The sequence below is a fragment of the Ambystoma mexicanum genome, chromosome 13 (assembly GCF_040938575.1).
Source record: "Ambystoma mexicanum isolate Mex_15411 chromosome 13, UKY_AmexF1_1, whole genome shotgun sequence".
NCBI classification, from domain to species: domain Eukaryota; kingdom Metazoa; phylum Chordata; class Amphibia; order Caudata; family Ambystomatidae; genus Ambystoma; species Ambystoma mexicanum.
The window spans coordinates 394,525,821-394,541,950 of record NC_090938.1 but is presented as its reverse complement, the minus strand read 5'-3'; the positions used below and the strand labels follow the sequence as shown (position 1 = coordinate 394,541,950).

At 47.1% G+C, this 16,130-nt stretch overlaps 1 protein-coding gene across 1 annotated transcript in view; it reads left to right on the top strand.

The window, feature by feature from the left end:
• IPO4 (importin 4) overlaps window positions 1-16,130 on the top strand; it is a 3,008,003-nt gene that overhangs the window by 1,227,664 nt on the left and 1,764,209 nt on the right. Inside the window, exon 13 of the mRNA XM_069633964.1 lies at window positions 211-319. Within this exon, the coding sequence (XP_069490065.1) occupies window positions 211-319 (109 nt within the window). The remainder of the gene's footprint in view (window positions 1-210; window positions 320-16,130) is intronic.

The window sequence follows — 16,130 nt, the reverse complement described above, 5'->3', positions numbered from 1 at the left end:
CAATCTTTTCTTTTCTCTACCCTCACGCTATTCAGCTTCTTTTCCCTCACTGCTTACTGCGGTCAGTCTTACTTCCCAGCAAATAGCCTGTTTCCTCTTGCAGCTGTTGCTCTCCTCTATTCCATTATCCCTTCCCACTGCCTCCAACCATGCTTCCTTTCAGCCACTCTCACGTTTGATTCCGTCATTTTTGTTTTCTTCCTGTCCTAGGCACCTCCAGCCTATGCTGCACTTGGTCTGTCAAGCCCTTGGGGATGATAACGTTGTTGTCCGGAATGCAGCACTTTTTGCTTTGGGACAGTTCTCTGAGAATCTGCAGGTGAGATCAGGATTCTAATAAACCGCACACATTAAAATGAATGTTTAATCTTTGCCACTGTTTTATTGAATGTCTTTTCTTAGCTCAAGCAGGTGCGATAGTCATTTAAGGTTTTCACCTTTCCTTCTTTCTCTCTGCCAGCCCAGTTGAGGATGAGTGTGTTGGTGTTGCCTCCAATGGTTTTGTCAACCCTGTTGGTAGTATAATGTAAATGTAAATATATTTCTGAGGCTTGTGGAATCTGCTTAGATCACATGCTGTGCATAGGCCGACATCTAGTGGAAGCTGCAGAGTATTACAGTTTGTTTTTTGAAACTCAAAAATGGGCATCGACACAGGGTGTGCCAGTAATACTATCCCTAGTGTGACGTCTGTTAGGGAGAATTCTCTGTTTAGGCTGAATTTCCTAACCTAGTGAGTCCCCCAGCAGCTTTGCTGGATTTTTGGGGTTTATTTTTGCTCCTGCCAAGAGTGAGACTCTTTTACCCTCACGCTTGGACATGATTTGAGTGTGTTTCTTTGGATCTAGATGTGTTTAATGGGCTATGGGGTCTTTTACCCCATAGGGCTTCATGTGTTTGTGATCTGTTACACAGCACCCTCAGTGCAGTGACACAGGGGTGTCATAGTGACCCCCCAGTATAGACTCCATACCCTGGGACTGACTACTGTCTCCCAGGGCATGTAAAGTCACCATTGACTTTACTAGTCTTAAATTCTGAACAGAACACGTACAAACCATCATATTGTGGACGTACTGGCTGGGGCAATTCAATTGCCCTGGGTCTGTTAGTTGAGGGGGCACGTCTCCGTCCCCCCTGATCGAGTTTTGGCTGGTGGCAGTGGATACTACTTTTTATATTCAACCGCGAATATGTTCCTATGGGATTTCCCATTGTTTTAGGCTACTATCTTTATTTCATTATTTACGGTAGCCTCGAACATACCGCCGGTTTATTTAATTAATATTAATTCTCCGGTTGGTATTTTTTGGCAAAACTTGATTCTAAAATGGCGTTTGTGTTCTCTTCTGTGACTCCAACCCAAGTCGAGCCCTTTGTTCCACTTTTTGGCGGGCTTCTCCACAGAAGCTCTCCAAAGTGGTGCCACTCTGTCTGGGGTACTTAGGAGGGGTGGAGGGGGATTTAGGCACCCTGGACTGAGTTGCCTAGGCAACTCAAATCGCACTCCGTCCTGATTGGCCCAAGTGGTGAGCCGGCCGGCTGACCACTTAGCATGTTTGAGTGACAGCTAGGCTGAGTGAATGGGGGTTTTCTGCATAAAAGCAGGGCTTTGGGGACTGGAACTTCAGAAGTCGCCACAGGACCTAAGAATCCGACGAGGGAGAAGCTGAGCCGACCTGCCACGACGACACCACCGGTGGAGCGCTGCTGGACCGTCTCACCACTTTTCCCAACGACAGAGGAGATCTCCCGCCAGAGAGTCTTCTTCCTTTGACTGGTGGGGATAACCAGTTTCACCGTCTTTTGGCCTTCCCGACATATCTCGTGGCCGCCTTGCCTGTTCCAAGCACCCCGGCAACTGGGATACCACGTTTTACCACAACCGCGAATTAAAGGGTAATACCTTTAACCGGAAAACTCTGTGGCTGGTTTCTTCCCTGGCAGTGCAACGACCTTCATCTTTCCTCCAAGTCGAGATCTTCTCTTCCCCTGGACGATGACGAAACTTGCACCCGCTGCCAGGAACAACTGCCACCGCTGGAGGATCCTTCCCACTTAAGGTACCGTGTCTTGCCCGGCTTCCCTTGCCACCGACTGTACGGGGTAGATTAAGCCCCCGGCTTTCGAACCTGGGTTAGCCTGGGACACCCTGGCTAAACTTTTCTGAGCCTCTCTAAACTCTTTTCGAACTCTCTGCAAGACTTTCTAAGCCTAGTGTAACTGTGTGATCTTGGGCGCATTTGTGCTCTGCTCTCTCTAAGAGTGGGCCCAGCCTATGGACTTTGGCTCACAAGTGACTTTTGCTCTTCTGCCTTGCTAATAGTGTTCCTAAATCTTAGAGTGGTGTAACTCTCCATATTCTCTTTTTCCCCTCCCTTCTTCATGAACTTGTTGGAGTGCCATCTATAGTTAAGCACTCACCTCTGTATGAAAATAAGTGGTGTTAACTAAGACTTACCTAATAAGGAATAAGGGTTGTATATATTATAATAGTAATTGTGTTTAGAGTGTTTTACCATAGGAGTGCTGGAGTGTTTCAGTGTGTTTTTAAATAAATATATACTTTGATACCAAAGCTCTGGTCAGTGTTTGCTTGTATTATTGTATCTGAGTGCCTATTGTGTATACTTTGCATACTGCCTAACTCTTCTTGCGGGAAGTGTGACTGCTCAACCACAGCTACCAGGTAAATCTGGGTGGTACAGACTGCTACCAAGTGGGTTTACTGCTAACACATGTAGTCCTAAATCTTTTGCAGTGTTCCCAAAGGGAACTGCACAGGTTTCTGCCTAACACTACGAGGGTGAGAAAAATCCCATAGCCCATAAGCACAAAAATAGGTGAAAAATGCATCAAAATGCATCAAAATACAGCTAAGAGTGGGAAAAAGAGTCTCGCTCTTAGTAGGAGTAAAAAACCAAACGCCTGAAATCCAGCAAAGCTGCTGGGGGACTCTATAGGTAAGGAAAATTAGCCTTAGAAGAGAATTGTCCCTAACAACGAAGCTCTCGAGACTGCAAAGGAGGATAACATCCTTAAGACGCTAGATCAAATCACACAAAAGCCCCCCACAAGGCGAGGAACTGGGTTCAGATGCCTTTTTCATGGCCAGTGCTTCACTCAAAACCAGTACACCTCAGGAAATAATTGGTCCTCTCCACAAGGAACCAGCGGATACACCACCCCGTATCACCAAAGGGGTCAGTGTAACGCTCACCTGATTCTCGCAGAGGCGCCGGTCTTGACTGGGCGACTACCGTATCTTCAAAGGTGATGTGCAGCACCCGGTTGGCTCTTTGGGCTGGACCTCTGTGCCCTGTATGCCTGACGTGCAGAGTAAGATGTCTGCAGATAGAAAATACGGGGTTAATGAACTGGGGTTATTGGGGTGTCCCTATCTCTTTCCTCTTCTCCTCTCCTGTAGACCCCCACAGGTTAACGCTCTCACCTTAGGTAAGTGAATGCCGAGCTCACCATCTGCCTCGGGGCAGGGTGCTGTAACCAGTTTCTTCACTGGATAGGTAGCGCAGGCCTCTTGACTTCAGAGGACTGCTGTCCGTCGTTTACTGCACGAACGGTAAGTTTCGAGTAACTCAAATGTCTTTAAAGTCTTTAATAATGATGTCTCTTGTTTTGCAGGGTTCCGGCGATGGCGGATGACGGGCTGAAGTGAGTTGAAGATGGAGCCCGTGTGATGAATAGAAGCGCCTGGAAGCACGTAAGTAAGCGCTTGTTGCCAGCTTCACGAAGCGCTCTAACTGTCTTTTTATTTTGCAGGTACAAGTTCGGAGCGGCTGCAGGGTGCCGGGATACCGACTGGGTTAGATGTGGAAAGGAGTAATGGCACGTGAGTATTAAAGTTCCCCAATGTCTTTAAACGCACCTTGTTTTGTCTTTCAGATGCGAGATGCAGCGCCGACGGCCTCCGGAGCGTGCGAAGAGTTGGTAAGCTTTTGTCTTTCAGATACCGGAATGCAGTGTGAAGACCTCCGGAGCGCACGAAGAGTAGGTAAGCCTTTGCCTTTCAGATACCGGAATGCTAACCTGTTCTTTCTTGTCTTTATAGGTGTTGCTGAAGACTGGATTCAGGATGGTAAGCCTTTTTCCTTAGGCCCAGGACCGGATGCAGAAGACACGATGAGCGTTCTGCTGCAGAGGGTGCAGAATAACGCAAAGCAAGATTCATCCACCGGGTGTGGTTTAAATAGCCTCCTGTAGTGCTTAGGTGTCTCCTTCCACAGCCACGCCTAAGTAAGAAAAGAGTTCCTGGTAAAAAAAGAGTTCCTGCCTTCCAGAAGAGTTCCAGTGTTCTGAATCTAGGGAGTGGCTCCAGCCCCACCCAACAGGAAAAGTAGTTCCAAACAGAAGAGGATCAGAGGCTCAACTGGCAGGCAAGTAAGCAGCATGGTCTGCTGCAGGTAAGTCCACCCAAGCATTATGAGCCCGGCGCTTCCAGCGCTGGGACTGGGCATATTTATGAGCCTGGTGCCACTGGCGCCAGGACTGGGTCCAAAAGGTCCCAATTGGGACTGGTTGGCACTCAGAACCTGGGTTATGGATCTGCTTCCAAGGGAGTTGGGAAAACCCTGACCTTTTGGAAGCAGAGATCATGACAGTCAGCGTCGTGGGAAGCGAAGGGGCCGGAACTCTACCCCCAGAGGCTCCCCCGCCTAAGTTTCAAAATGACCCGCAGATCTGGGTCCCTTCCCATGCCTCCCCGGTCGGGCCGGCTAACCTCATTCCTTCGGGCATGGGAGGTGATAACTACAGACCAGTGGGTACTGAAGACCGTGGCCCATGGGTACTGTATAGAGTTCTGCCGGTCCCCAAAGTTAGATCGGTACCCAGCGAACAAATTTGTAAAGCCACAACAAAAGTTCTGCATGGTTCACTCTTCAGGAAGTAATTCCCCTGCTCACACAAGGGAATTAAATGGCAACACTGGACATAAAAGATGCATACTTTCATATTGCAATGTTGCCAGCGCACAGAAAATAACTCCGATTCATGATACAAGACAAACATTATCAATTCAAGGTACTACGTTTCGGCATAGCCTCCGCCCCAAGAGTATTTACAAAGGTACTAGCAGTGGCAACAGCACACCTGTGCATGCAATCCATCCCGGTTTATCCTTACCTCGACGACTGGCTCATAACAGGGGACTCCTACGAAACATGTCTGTCAAATACCCAAGACACTATAGACCTTTTATTCAGCCTGGGATTCTCCGTCAACGAGAAGAAATCCAGCTTAGACTCCAGTCAAGTCAAGCAGTTCCTAGGGGCTCTAATTCGAACAAAGGACAGCCTCGTCTTCCCCTCCAACAAGAGGGTCCAAAACATGCTGTTTCAAATCCCTCAATATGTAGCCAGTCAAGAGGTGACGGTGCGCAAAGCTTTGCGACTGTTGGGAATGATGGCATCATGTATTTATTTGGTTCCTCACGCGCGCTTGCGCATGCGTCCAATGCATGAGTGGCTCATGAGCCATTGGTGTCAGGCCAGCGGACAATGGGACGATCTAGTGGTCGTCTCGCCAGCCCTCGTTCTCTCGCTACGGTGGTGGTCGAGGGAGAACTTCTTGAAAGGGAAATCCTTCACCACCCCCGCAGTGGAGGCCATCTAACTACAGACGCTTCTCTCACAGGGTGGGGAGCTCACCTGCTTTAACAAGCGCACAGAGTTTGATCGTCAGACATAGCATTCAACCACATAAACCTGTTGGAACTGTTAGCTGTATTCAAAGCGCTGAAAGCTTTTCAAACTCAACTGCAGGGAAAGATGGTCCTTATCCTTACAGACAGCACCACGGCCATGTACTATCTGAACAAACAAGGGGGCATTCACTCTCCAGGGCTGTCTAAACTGTCCCAGAACATTTGGAAGTGGGCGCTCAATCACATGTTTCTGCTGTCTCAACATGTTGCAGGGGAACTCGATCTTCTGGCAGACGTACTCAGCAGAGATTTCCCATTACCAATAGAGTACGAATGGCAATTACACAGAGACATTGTCTCCAATGTTTTCGCAGAATGGGGTTTTCCAGAGATCGACTTGTTCGCAACTCCGGAGAATGCTCAATGCCAAGATTATGCCTGCAGGTACCCCCAGAACCGTTCCAAGGGGAATGAACTCTGGATAACATGGTCAGGGAAATTGCACATGTTCCCCTAGAGTCCATTTGCAATGCGGCAACCTGGAGTTCTGTACACACCTTTACAAAACACTATTGCCTAGACACTCATCCTAGGTCTGATTCTCAGGTGGGACAAGCAGTAATAAGACATTTTTTCGCTGCTGTTCCTTCTCACATCCCACCTCCAACCCAGAGTACTGATGCAAAGCATGTGATTCTAAGCAGATTAACAAGCATCAGAAGACATGCATTACTTACCGTAAAAGCATTTTTGTTGATTGTACCTGTTAGATTCTCATGTGCCCACCCTTCCTCCCTGCTTGAATGGAAGGACCATAGACGTCCTACTACTTTCTCTCTCTTCCCTACTCACGATGGCCATAGGCTCCCTCATGGCCGAAAAAATACAATCGGAGGGACATCAACGCATGAGGGGTTTTGGGTAGACTACACGTCATGTTAGGAATAGTGTTACAGGCACGCCCATGTCGACGTCCCCTTTAGATTCTCGAAAGACAAGATGCAATACTCTGTGGTGACCACTGGATGTCGGACTATATGCACAGCATGTACGTTTCTGGCTTACATGCTAAGCAGATACAATAATCAGAAATGCTTTTATGGTAAGTAATGCATGTCGTATATCTCAATGACCGAGGAAAAGCAATATAAAGAAAGGAAAAGTTAGATTAAATCATCAATGCATAGTCAACGCGGTTACATCGCCAAATATACATTTTTAAAATACACTATTGAACATTAACATTGCAAGTGTTATACCATTACACTATTGCTTTAATCAATAGTATCCAAATATTGGGTCACATATTCAAACTTGATTGTAAACATTTGTTTATGACAGCTACAAATCATTTAAATCTGGAAGTCAACCTTTCTACCAGTACTTATTTTGGAGGACAAGCCTCTTTTGCAATGTTCTGCGGCATAGTCCATGCCCTTGGAACAAAATCTGTAGCCCTTCTGTGCATATGCATGTCCAGTACAGTTGAAGTCAGATCTTTCACAAATTCAAAATCCATTTCACTGGTTCCTTTTTTTTGTAAAAGCCATGATGTAACAAAGCATCCCAAAGGTTCCTGCAGTTTTTGCTTGTTCCCTTCCAACTTTCTTGTTGTGCGCAAGTACAGCTACTCTTGTTCTTGCCTCCATACCATCTATGCCAAAATGAAACCTTTTTGGCCTATACTTTAGGCACCGATTATGGAACACCTCCAAATCTCCAGTGTGGCAGAATTCGGTGAGTCCATTCAGGTCTCTTGAAAGCGTTTTCTAGTACACCATTTTCTCTACTGCTGCGTGAGAAGGGGAACCTGACACCAACCACTTCGTCTTATGCTCCTGCTCCTTACTCAAAGGTCCATGTCCACATTTGTTCAAATGTTTTCTCTCAGAGAGTGTACGTTGGAACAATGGTGCATCAATGAACGCCACTTTTCAAGTATAAGTTCTACAGAACGTCACATGTTTTTGAGCACCACCATAGACTGAACCCACTTTAAAATGTTTTTTAACCCTTTTTTCTACCAGCAGCTGTCATTTTTTTAGAAATTGGTTTTGCAATGTGCCATACATCAAATTGATGCTTAATGGCTGGGAACTGCTTTTGTATGGCCTTTGCTATTCCAACGTGCCTGTTAGTGGCCATCAGGTCTATTTGCATTGCCCTGGATTTCAGAAGTTCAATTTATTTAATGAAGCCATGTTTCTCCATGGAAACAGACAATGTGCATTCTGACACCTGCACGATGTTCGAACGGACTATTTTTTTTACTTTCCATGTCTTGAAAGTGGTAAGTGCAGTATTTAGTGGAAAATCATGGATTGTCGCACTGTCCTTCGCCTGCAAGCATTAGATGTTTGCCAGCAACTGTACTGTCAATTAATATCTGTTCGGGTTTCCAGGCATGGTTAATAGTGGGGAACAATAAATCCTTCTGATATTTGTAGTACTGTGTTTTAGAAAGGATCTCAAGTCCCACAAATTGACAGAAACTTGACATTTTACTGAACGTTGATCCGCTGAACAGCAAACCAGATGAACATAGTACATTTCCGGCGGGGACTTTTTCGAAGCACAGGTTGTGCTGACCATGAAAATGTGTTATGGTAGTGAACATAGGTGGCATGGATTTTCAGGTTGGTACCTTCACTACACGAGTAACATTCACCAATGGCTCCCCACATCCTCCTATGTCATTTTAAAAAAAAAAAGTTTGGTTTTATAGAACACAGTAACATACAGATATCATTTGGAATGTGTTACAACCAGCTTTACCCTGTCCACCCCTCCCTCCAAATGAACTGCAGCCTTAAACAGTAACTTAACTTCCTTTCCTCGCTCCACCCCTCCCCCCACCCCCCAGAACAGTTTCTTCTCTTTAGTCCACATATTTTTTTAGTTCATCTTAACGTTGTATGAGGTCCACTTTCCTTTGTCTTATTCTGTAGTCCAGACTGAGCCATCATGGCACAGATAATATAACCTATCCCTAGAGTTCCCAGGTACACGCATTTCGTAGATCAATTAGTTGTGCATTTGCTAGCGGCTCATCCGTCGTTCTCTCCGTGTTGACCCCTGTGCAGGGTTGGGCATGCACTTATTTACAAAAACATTCCAGATCAACTAATTTTGAGCCGCTCTCCCATGGAGGGCTGCAGTGATTCTTTCCCTTGTATAAATGTTTGTTGTAACGCCAATCCACTCTCTCTTGCTCGGGACCAAGTTCGCTTTCCACTTGATCACCAAGCAGGCCCATGCGGCGAGCAGCAAGGGGACCACACTTCCAGTCATTCTCCTCATTTCACCTTCACGTTCTTCCAAACCGAACAGTATTAGGAGAGGTGCAGCCTCACGGGAGATCACATCTATCTGCTTGATCCAACCAAGGACCTCATTCCAATACACCTGAACCCGGGAACATCCCCCTTACATGTGCCAGTAATTGTCCCTCTTCCCCACATTGATGCCAGCACAAAGGACTTGCGGTTTGTAACATCTTCGACAATCTGTGAGGGTTGTATTGCCATCTATGGAGTAACTTGATGGCATGCAATTTATATTGAGCCGCTATAGACACTTGTGAGGCTCTTTTGCATATCTTCACCCACAATTCTGGATCCAGTTCTCTACCTAAATCCCGTTCCCACCTTTGTTTGAAGTTAATATTTGATCCCTTCCCAATATCTAAAGTGCTCTGTACATGCTCGAGATCATTCCCTTGGTCTCTGTCACTGTGTCAAGCAATTTCTCAAATGGGGCGAGTCTCTCTGTACTTTCTCACGCCATTCTTTCCTCATGAGGGTGCCCTTAAATTTTAGAAAAGGAAAGACCGGTAATGTGTGTATTCCCAGCATGTTCCGTAAATGTGAGGAAGACACCACCCTTCCATAATTGACCCACCCTCTCGAGGCCTGCTTCAAACCAGGATTGGAATTGTGCATGATTAGGGATCTCCTCACGCACTCCATATTTTGCTTATGGGAGAAGGCCACGTGGTGACATCCTTCATGTCTGCCCCCTCCCTCCAGATTTCCCATACCGTGCCTATTATGGGGTGGTTTCGGAGTCTTCGAAGTAATTTATCTCTAGGAACCCACAGCCATTTTGAGACAATGGAGGGGCTAGGTTATGATTATCATCGTGTATCCACTGCAACGTTTTCCTTCCTCTCAAGTGGGGAATCAGTAACCTTAATTGCACTGCTCAATAGTATAATTTTAGATCAGGGAGACCCACCTCCCTTTTCCTTGGGTAAGATGAGGAGCTCGTATGCGATCTTAGCTTTTTTTCCCCTGCCATAGGAATCTTAGAATGGCTCTTTTTACTTCTCTAAAGAATGCCTCCAGGACTTTCAGTAGAAGCATTTGGAATGGACATAGGAATATTGGGAGGCACACCATTAACTGTGTTGAGTCTCCCCATCCAGGAGATTGCGAGCTTCTGCCATTTTGCCAAATCCGCATGGATACAAGCTAGGAGGTGGGGGACGTTTGACACAGGAATTGGAGAATATATATGAAGCAAACTGATCCCTAGATAATGCTGGATGGCGCCTCCCATCAGCAGGCCAAGAGTAGAGTGTTTGGTGGCATTCTCAGGGGTGAGTTCCTGTAATGGGAACAGTATGGATTTGGACCTTTTGAAGCCTGAGAGTTCCCCATATCTTTCTATCAAATGTATGGCTCTAGGTATTGATGTCAGGGTGTTTTTAACATGCAGCAGAATGTCATCAGCATAGAGGGCTACCTTATATTCCCTCCCATGTACCTGAAGACCCTCAACTTGAGGATCTGCTCTAAGTGTCTTTGCAAGAGGTTCTAGGGAGAGCGCAAACAGTATCGCTGAGAGAGGGCAGCCTTGTCTCCTGCCTCTCCCCATGTTAAACCCTCTGGAATACTCTGAATTGACCATAACTGATGCCTTGGGAGATGTGTAGACAGCCTTGATGCACCTTTTTGAATATCGGGGCCAGTCCGACCTTGTCAAGTACCACTTATAAGAAGCACCACTCCACCCTGTCGAACGCTTTTTCAGCATCAATTGACAGAAGGGCAGGGTCGCCTGACATTCTCTTTGATTCATGAATAAAGTGGAGTGTCTTGCGCATCGTGTCCGCACCCTGTCTCCCTAAGATAAATCCGACTTGGTCAGAGAGTACTAGTAGGGGCTTGTGGGTTTCAAGTCTATACATTTTTGCGTCAATATTGAGTAGTGAGATGGGGGCGATATGATCCGCATTGCTTGGGGTCCTTACCTCCTTTGGGGATCACAGAGATCAGCGCCTGTGAGAAGGATTCAGGAGCCACCCCTGTCTGCAGGATGTCGTTGAATAAGTAAAAGATAAAGGATAGGAGGGACAAGATAAAGGTCTTATCAAATCCCCCTGTGTACCCATAATTGCCAGGTGCTTTCCCTAATGGGAGCCTCTTGATAGCTCTTTTGACCTCTTCCGCTGTGATCAGAGACTCCATCTCTTCCACTTTATCTCAAGAGAATCTCGGCATGTCCACCCCCGCATGTATTGGTCTATGTATGTTTCCCTCTGTACCATTTCGGATCTATATAGATGTTCTTAAAATTTTGCAAAGGCCTCTGGGATCTCTTTCGCCTCTGTTGTCTGGGCATCGCCTCCCCCTTCAATAGCGGCAACCCACCTCTCTGCTTGCTGTCCCCGCAGCCTAGCAGTCAGCAGTGCATCTGCTTTATCGCCCTTCTCATAATGCTTTTGCCTGAGAAACTAGAATTCGCATAGGACTTGCCCCTCTTCTAAGCATCAGAGCTCCTCCCTTTTCTGTACGGCTTCTGCAACTTTCCCTGGCCTCCCCTCGGAGTTCTGTGCCGCAATATCTAGCTGTTTGATTTCCCTCCTCAGTCTATCCTCTATCGGAGCCCTTTCTCTTTTTCTTGGCCCCTTCCTTGATCAGGATACCCCGCCATGTTGCCTTCCCCGCCTCCCACACCATTCTCTTGGATACCTCTCCCGTGTCATTTGTTTGAAAGTACTCCTTAATCTCAGCTGCTTGTTCAGCGCGGAAGACAGGGTCCTTCCACAAGGTTTCGTTGCAACGCCACTTCGCACTCTTATGTGGCAAGGCGACCTGATTCATGTCGACGATGACCATGTCATGATCTGACCACGAAATTGGCACAATCTCTGAGGCAGTTGCGGCCTCATTCAGGCCCTGCGAAAGATACAGGTAGTCTATTCTAGTAAATGTAGAGTGAGGTGCTGAGTAAAATGTATACCCCTTCTCGTTGGGATGAAGTTTCGCCAAATGTCTCGCAATCCGTACATCCCCATAATTTCCATCACCTCTGCACGGTGTCATGATGCCTACCTCCAAGGAGCCAGGTCCGACCCAGCAACCCCAGAGGCAGGCATCATTTCCCCCAGGGGAGTGCCAGCGGGCCCAAGCTGGGGCCCTTTGGACTCAGTCCTGGCGCCTTAGGCGCCAGGCTCATGTTGGACCTCTGTCCTGGCGCCTTAGGCGCCAGGCTCATAAAGCTCGACATGTGTTCAAGTGTTTTAATGTGCACTTACCTGATGCAGACCATGCTGCCACATCCAGGCCCTCTTGAGGCCTGAATAGGAACTACTTTACCTGTGGGACTACTTTCCACCCGGGTGTGGTCGGGGAAGGATACATACCTGATCGGAGGAAGGATACACACTTGGAACTTCTTCCAAAGCTATTTAAACCACACCCGATCAGCAACTCACGCTTCGCGTTGTTCTGCTCCTCGCAGCTGGACGCTCATCGTGTCAGCTCCTGCATCTGGACTTCAGCCACGCCTGTCAGCATCCTGGGTCACCTGCAAAGGGAGACAAGAGACCTACCAGCTAATCTGCACCACAGAGACATCACCGACGATCCTGAAAGGGAAGACATCATTTTTAAAAGCATTTCGTTACGATCGCTGCAGCGCTGCATTTCACTCATCTTTCCTGGGTTCCTCCATCTTCAGCAGCGATCATCCGGATACACAGCCACTTCCCAGAGCCTAGAGAAAAAGACAAGAATAAGAGGTGAGAGAAGGAAGGGAATAGGAAAAGCTCAGTTTCCTTCTAAGACTTACCTGTTGGGTCATTCCCATTTCATTTCGGGTCTTGCTGCTTCCAAGCAGGACCCCGTCCCCTATGGGGAAAAAAGACAAAGACATTAGATGAGCGAATGCAAAAACATTACCTGAGCGTTCATCTAGGACTTACCAGATCTTTACTGGAACTGCACGTTTCACTTCGGGTCGGCGCCATATCTCCGGCATTCCGAACCTCGGGAAAAGACATCAACATCAGCGCTTTGTTGCAAGAAGTCTCCAAAGGAATCTTCATTCATCACCATCAGCGCTTTGTTGCAAGAAATCTCCAAAGGAATCTTCATTCATCACCTGAAAAAAGACAATGAACATTATTATTTAAAGCTTGAACTTTTGAACTTGCAACAGAACTTTTACAGCGCCTTACCAGTATAATCAAGCTTACCTGAACTCCCATCCAACCTCAATCCAGGGAAGTAACTGGATTCAACGCGCCCCTGCGTCAGAAGCAGGATGGAGAGCTCGTCCTTTCAGACCCTAAGGTGAGACTTCACGGGGAATCGTGGAAGGGTATCGTGGAGGGTTGGAAGAGAGTGGGAGGCTTGAGCATAACTCAGTCAGTAGGTAATACTCCCTTTTCACGCACAGGGGAATATTCCTGCGAGCCGGAGAAGCCAGAGTAGAGGGCCCTTCCTGTCCATCTTCAGAGTCCTGCGCTTCACCATTGAAGAAGCATCAGCACTCGAAGCCAGACCTGCTCCTCCGTGGGAATCAGGTGAGCGTTACACACGGCCACAGTCTACTGGTTCAAATGCTTCTGGATTGCCAGCCTGTCTATCCCACATGGGATCTGCCCATAAGTTAATATCTCCACCCAGAATGACATGCCCCGAGGCGTCCAACATTATCTTCGGAACAGTGCGTTGTAGGAAGCGAGATTGCCCAACGTTGGGAGGGTAAAGTGTTGCGAGTGTGGTATTGCGTATCTTACCCACCACTATGGTGGCCTTTCCTTCCACGTCAGCCAACACCTTAGTAATCTCAAGATTGAGTCCCTTCCTTACAAGTATACCCACTCCCACTTTCGGCAAAGGACCAGAGCCCCAATATTCAGTTCCCACCCTGGAGTACAAGACCCTACCTTCTTCCCCATGTATATACTTAGTCTCGTGAAGGAAAAGCACATCCAGCTTCGTTCTCTTAAATTCCCTACACACTAATGATCATTTTGTAGGTGAATTCAGTCCTTTTACTTTGAGCGTGCCCACCCTGAGAGGCCCGGGTCTAGTGGATGGAGACTCTACCGACATAACCTTTTCTCTTTCTATTCCGCTTGTGTGGTGCGCACATGCAACCTTCTCAGTACATTCACTGCATCATTGAACATATTTATGTAGAAACTTGTTTCTAATGGATTGTGTCCTCCAACGTATTCCACATCTTTGACATGTAGTGCACTTTCGGCAGAGGGCGTCCTGTGTCGATGACTTCGGGTCGATGTCCCTCGAAGGCTTCCGTCGAGGGTGACGTCACCAGATGTTATAATGCAAGGAACGTTCTCGTACCGTGGCTCACACGCCTTCAGGCTCGGGTACGCGGCACGTTTCGCATCGGGAACCTTCAAGGTCCCGTTCGGACAAGGCTTCGGCACCTGTGTCGACGCCGAAGCCTTCGAAGCTGAGGCTTTCGACGCTTTCAGCCTCGAAGCCTTCGGGTATTTTTGTCTGCAATTTACCATTGGAGTACCTAGATCTGGTGGATCCACCAAGGAAGGCTATGGCGAAGTCTGTGAGGCCGGTGTTGGACTCCAGGCCCTCTTATGTCCCCAGGCCAGGTTTTCACCTCGCGCTGGACAACATTTATGAAGAGGAAGAAGGGTCTGACTTTGAGGACCCTGCTGAGCATGATATGGCTCCTTTCTTTTCTGGAGAGAGTTAATTGGAGGAGTTAAAGCAATCCCTTCATGATGCCAGTGGGTTGGACACTTTTCCGAAAGTGGAATTTTGTAGGCCTGAGCCTGGGGCTCATGATTAGTCGTCATACAGGCGGCTCATGGCTAGGGTCTGGCTGTATCTGGGCTGGTCCAGTCCTCCTGAAGATGTGTTACAGGATGATCTAACAGACCTTTTAGCTCAAGACCTGTCCTCTGACCCGGTGTTACCTTTTCATCTCACTTTACAGAAAAGGGTGGCAGTTGCTTGGCAGTCACCGGAATCTCTTCCGGCTGTTAACAAATCTTGGACAAAGAAGTAACGCCCTTCCGATAGCGACCCCAGCTACTTATCCACTCACCCCACTCCCGAGAGTTTGGTGGTTCAGGCGGGTATGGCCACCTCGAGGCAGGCGGCGTTCCCTACCATCCCTCAGGATAGGGACGATTCTCGTCCAGGGATCTGCTTGGTCCAAGAAACTATGACTATGGGTGAGGTAGTTCTGGAAGGGTTTGACTCTTATTATCAGCCGGCATCAAGGGGGCAACTAGGACGTCCAGCTGGGGGTCTGGCGATCCTGATTGATAAAAAGCTGAAAGTGATCTCCCATCTGCTGTGGGCTGATGAGGCTTTACTGGTTGTGGAAATGTCAAGCACGGAATCCCGATTTCAAGATTTTATTGTTATTTATTTGTATTGGAATCAGGTGGTGACTTCCTTTGAAACCCTAGCAGATCGCATTAATTCCCTTTTTGAAGAGATCATTAGGACCAAAGCAAACTTGAAAGTGATTATAGGGGGTGACTTTAATGCCACTTGTATAGATGATCTTACGGCAGATACTCATTGTAAATCTGACTCTAGAAAGAAATCATATGCGAATGGTGTAAGGTGGGTGGAGTTTCTTATGCTTTGGGACATTCAGTTGATTCCGTTCAAGGCAGGACCTTATCATACATGGGCACGAGGTCTCTATACTTCAACAATTGACTATTTCTTTGTCTCCACAAGATGGTTACATCTAGTTGATCCAATTTTGATTGTTAATCTTTTTAAAGGGGATCATTTAGCCCTGAAAACTAAATTGAAGTTGGAAACATTATGTCTTGATGTGGAGCCCAACTTAAGGGCCATTGCCCATGATCGGGCTGGGTTATCAATCAAGTGGACCTCTAGAAGATGTCAATCATTTAGTGCTGCAATTCTAGAGGACCCGTTGATTAAAGTGAGTGTTGAGAGTAAAGGTGTTATGTGTGTGTGGCAAGAGGTCCAGAATTCCATTAGAATAGCGGTGCATATGTCAAACTTGAAGGCACCGTCTGAGTGCAGCCATCCCCCTAAACACCAACACCAATATAGTCAAAAAATTGTCGATCTAAGGAAAGAAAAACGGTATCGAATCAGAAAATTAGGTTTCTGCAAACAGATTGACAGTGATTACGCGGAGACTAAGGCGGAGATTAATAAATGCTATAAATCCCAAATAAAACGGCTGAAAT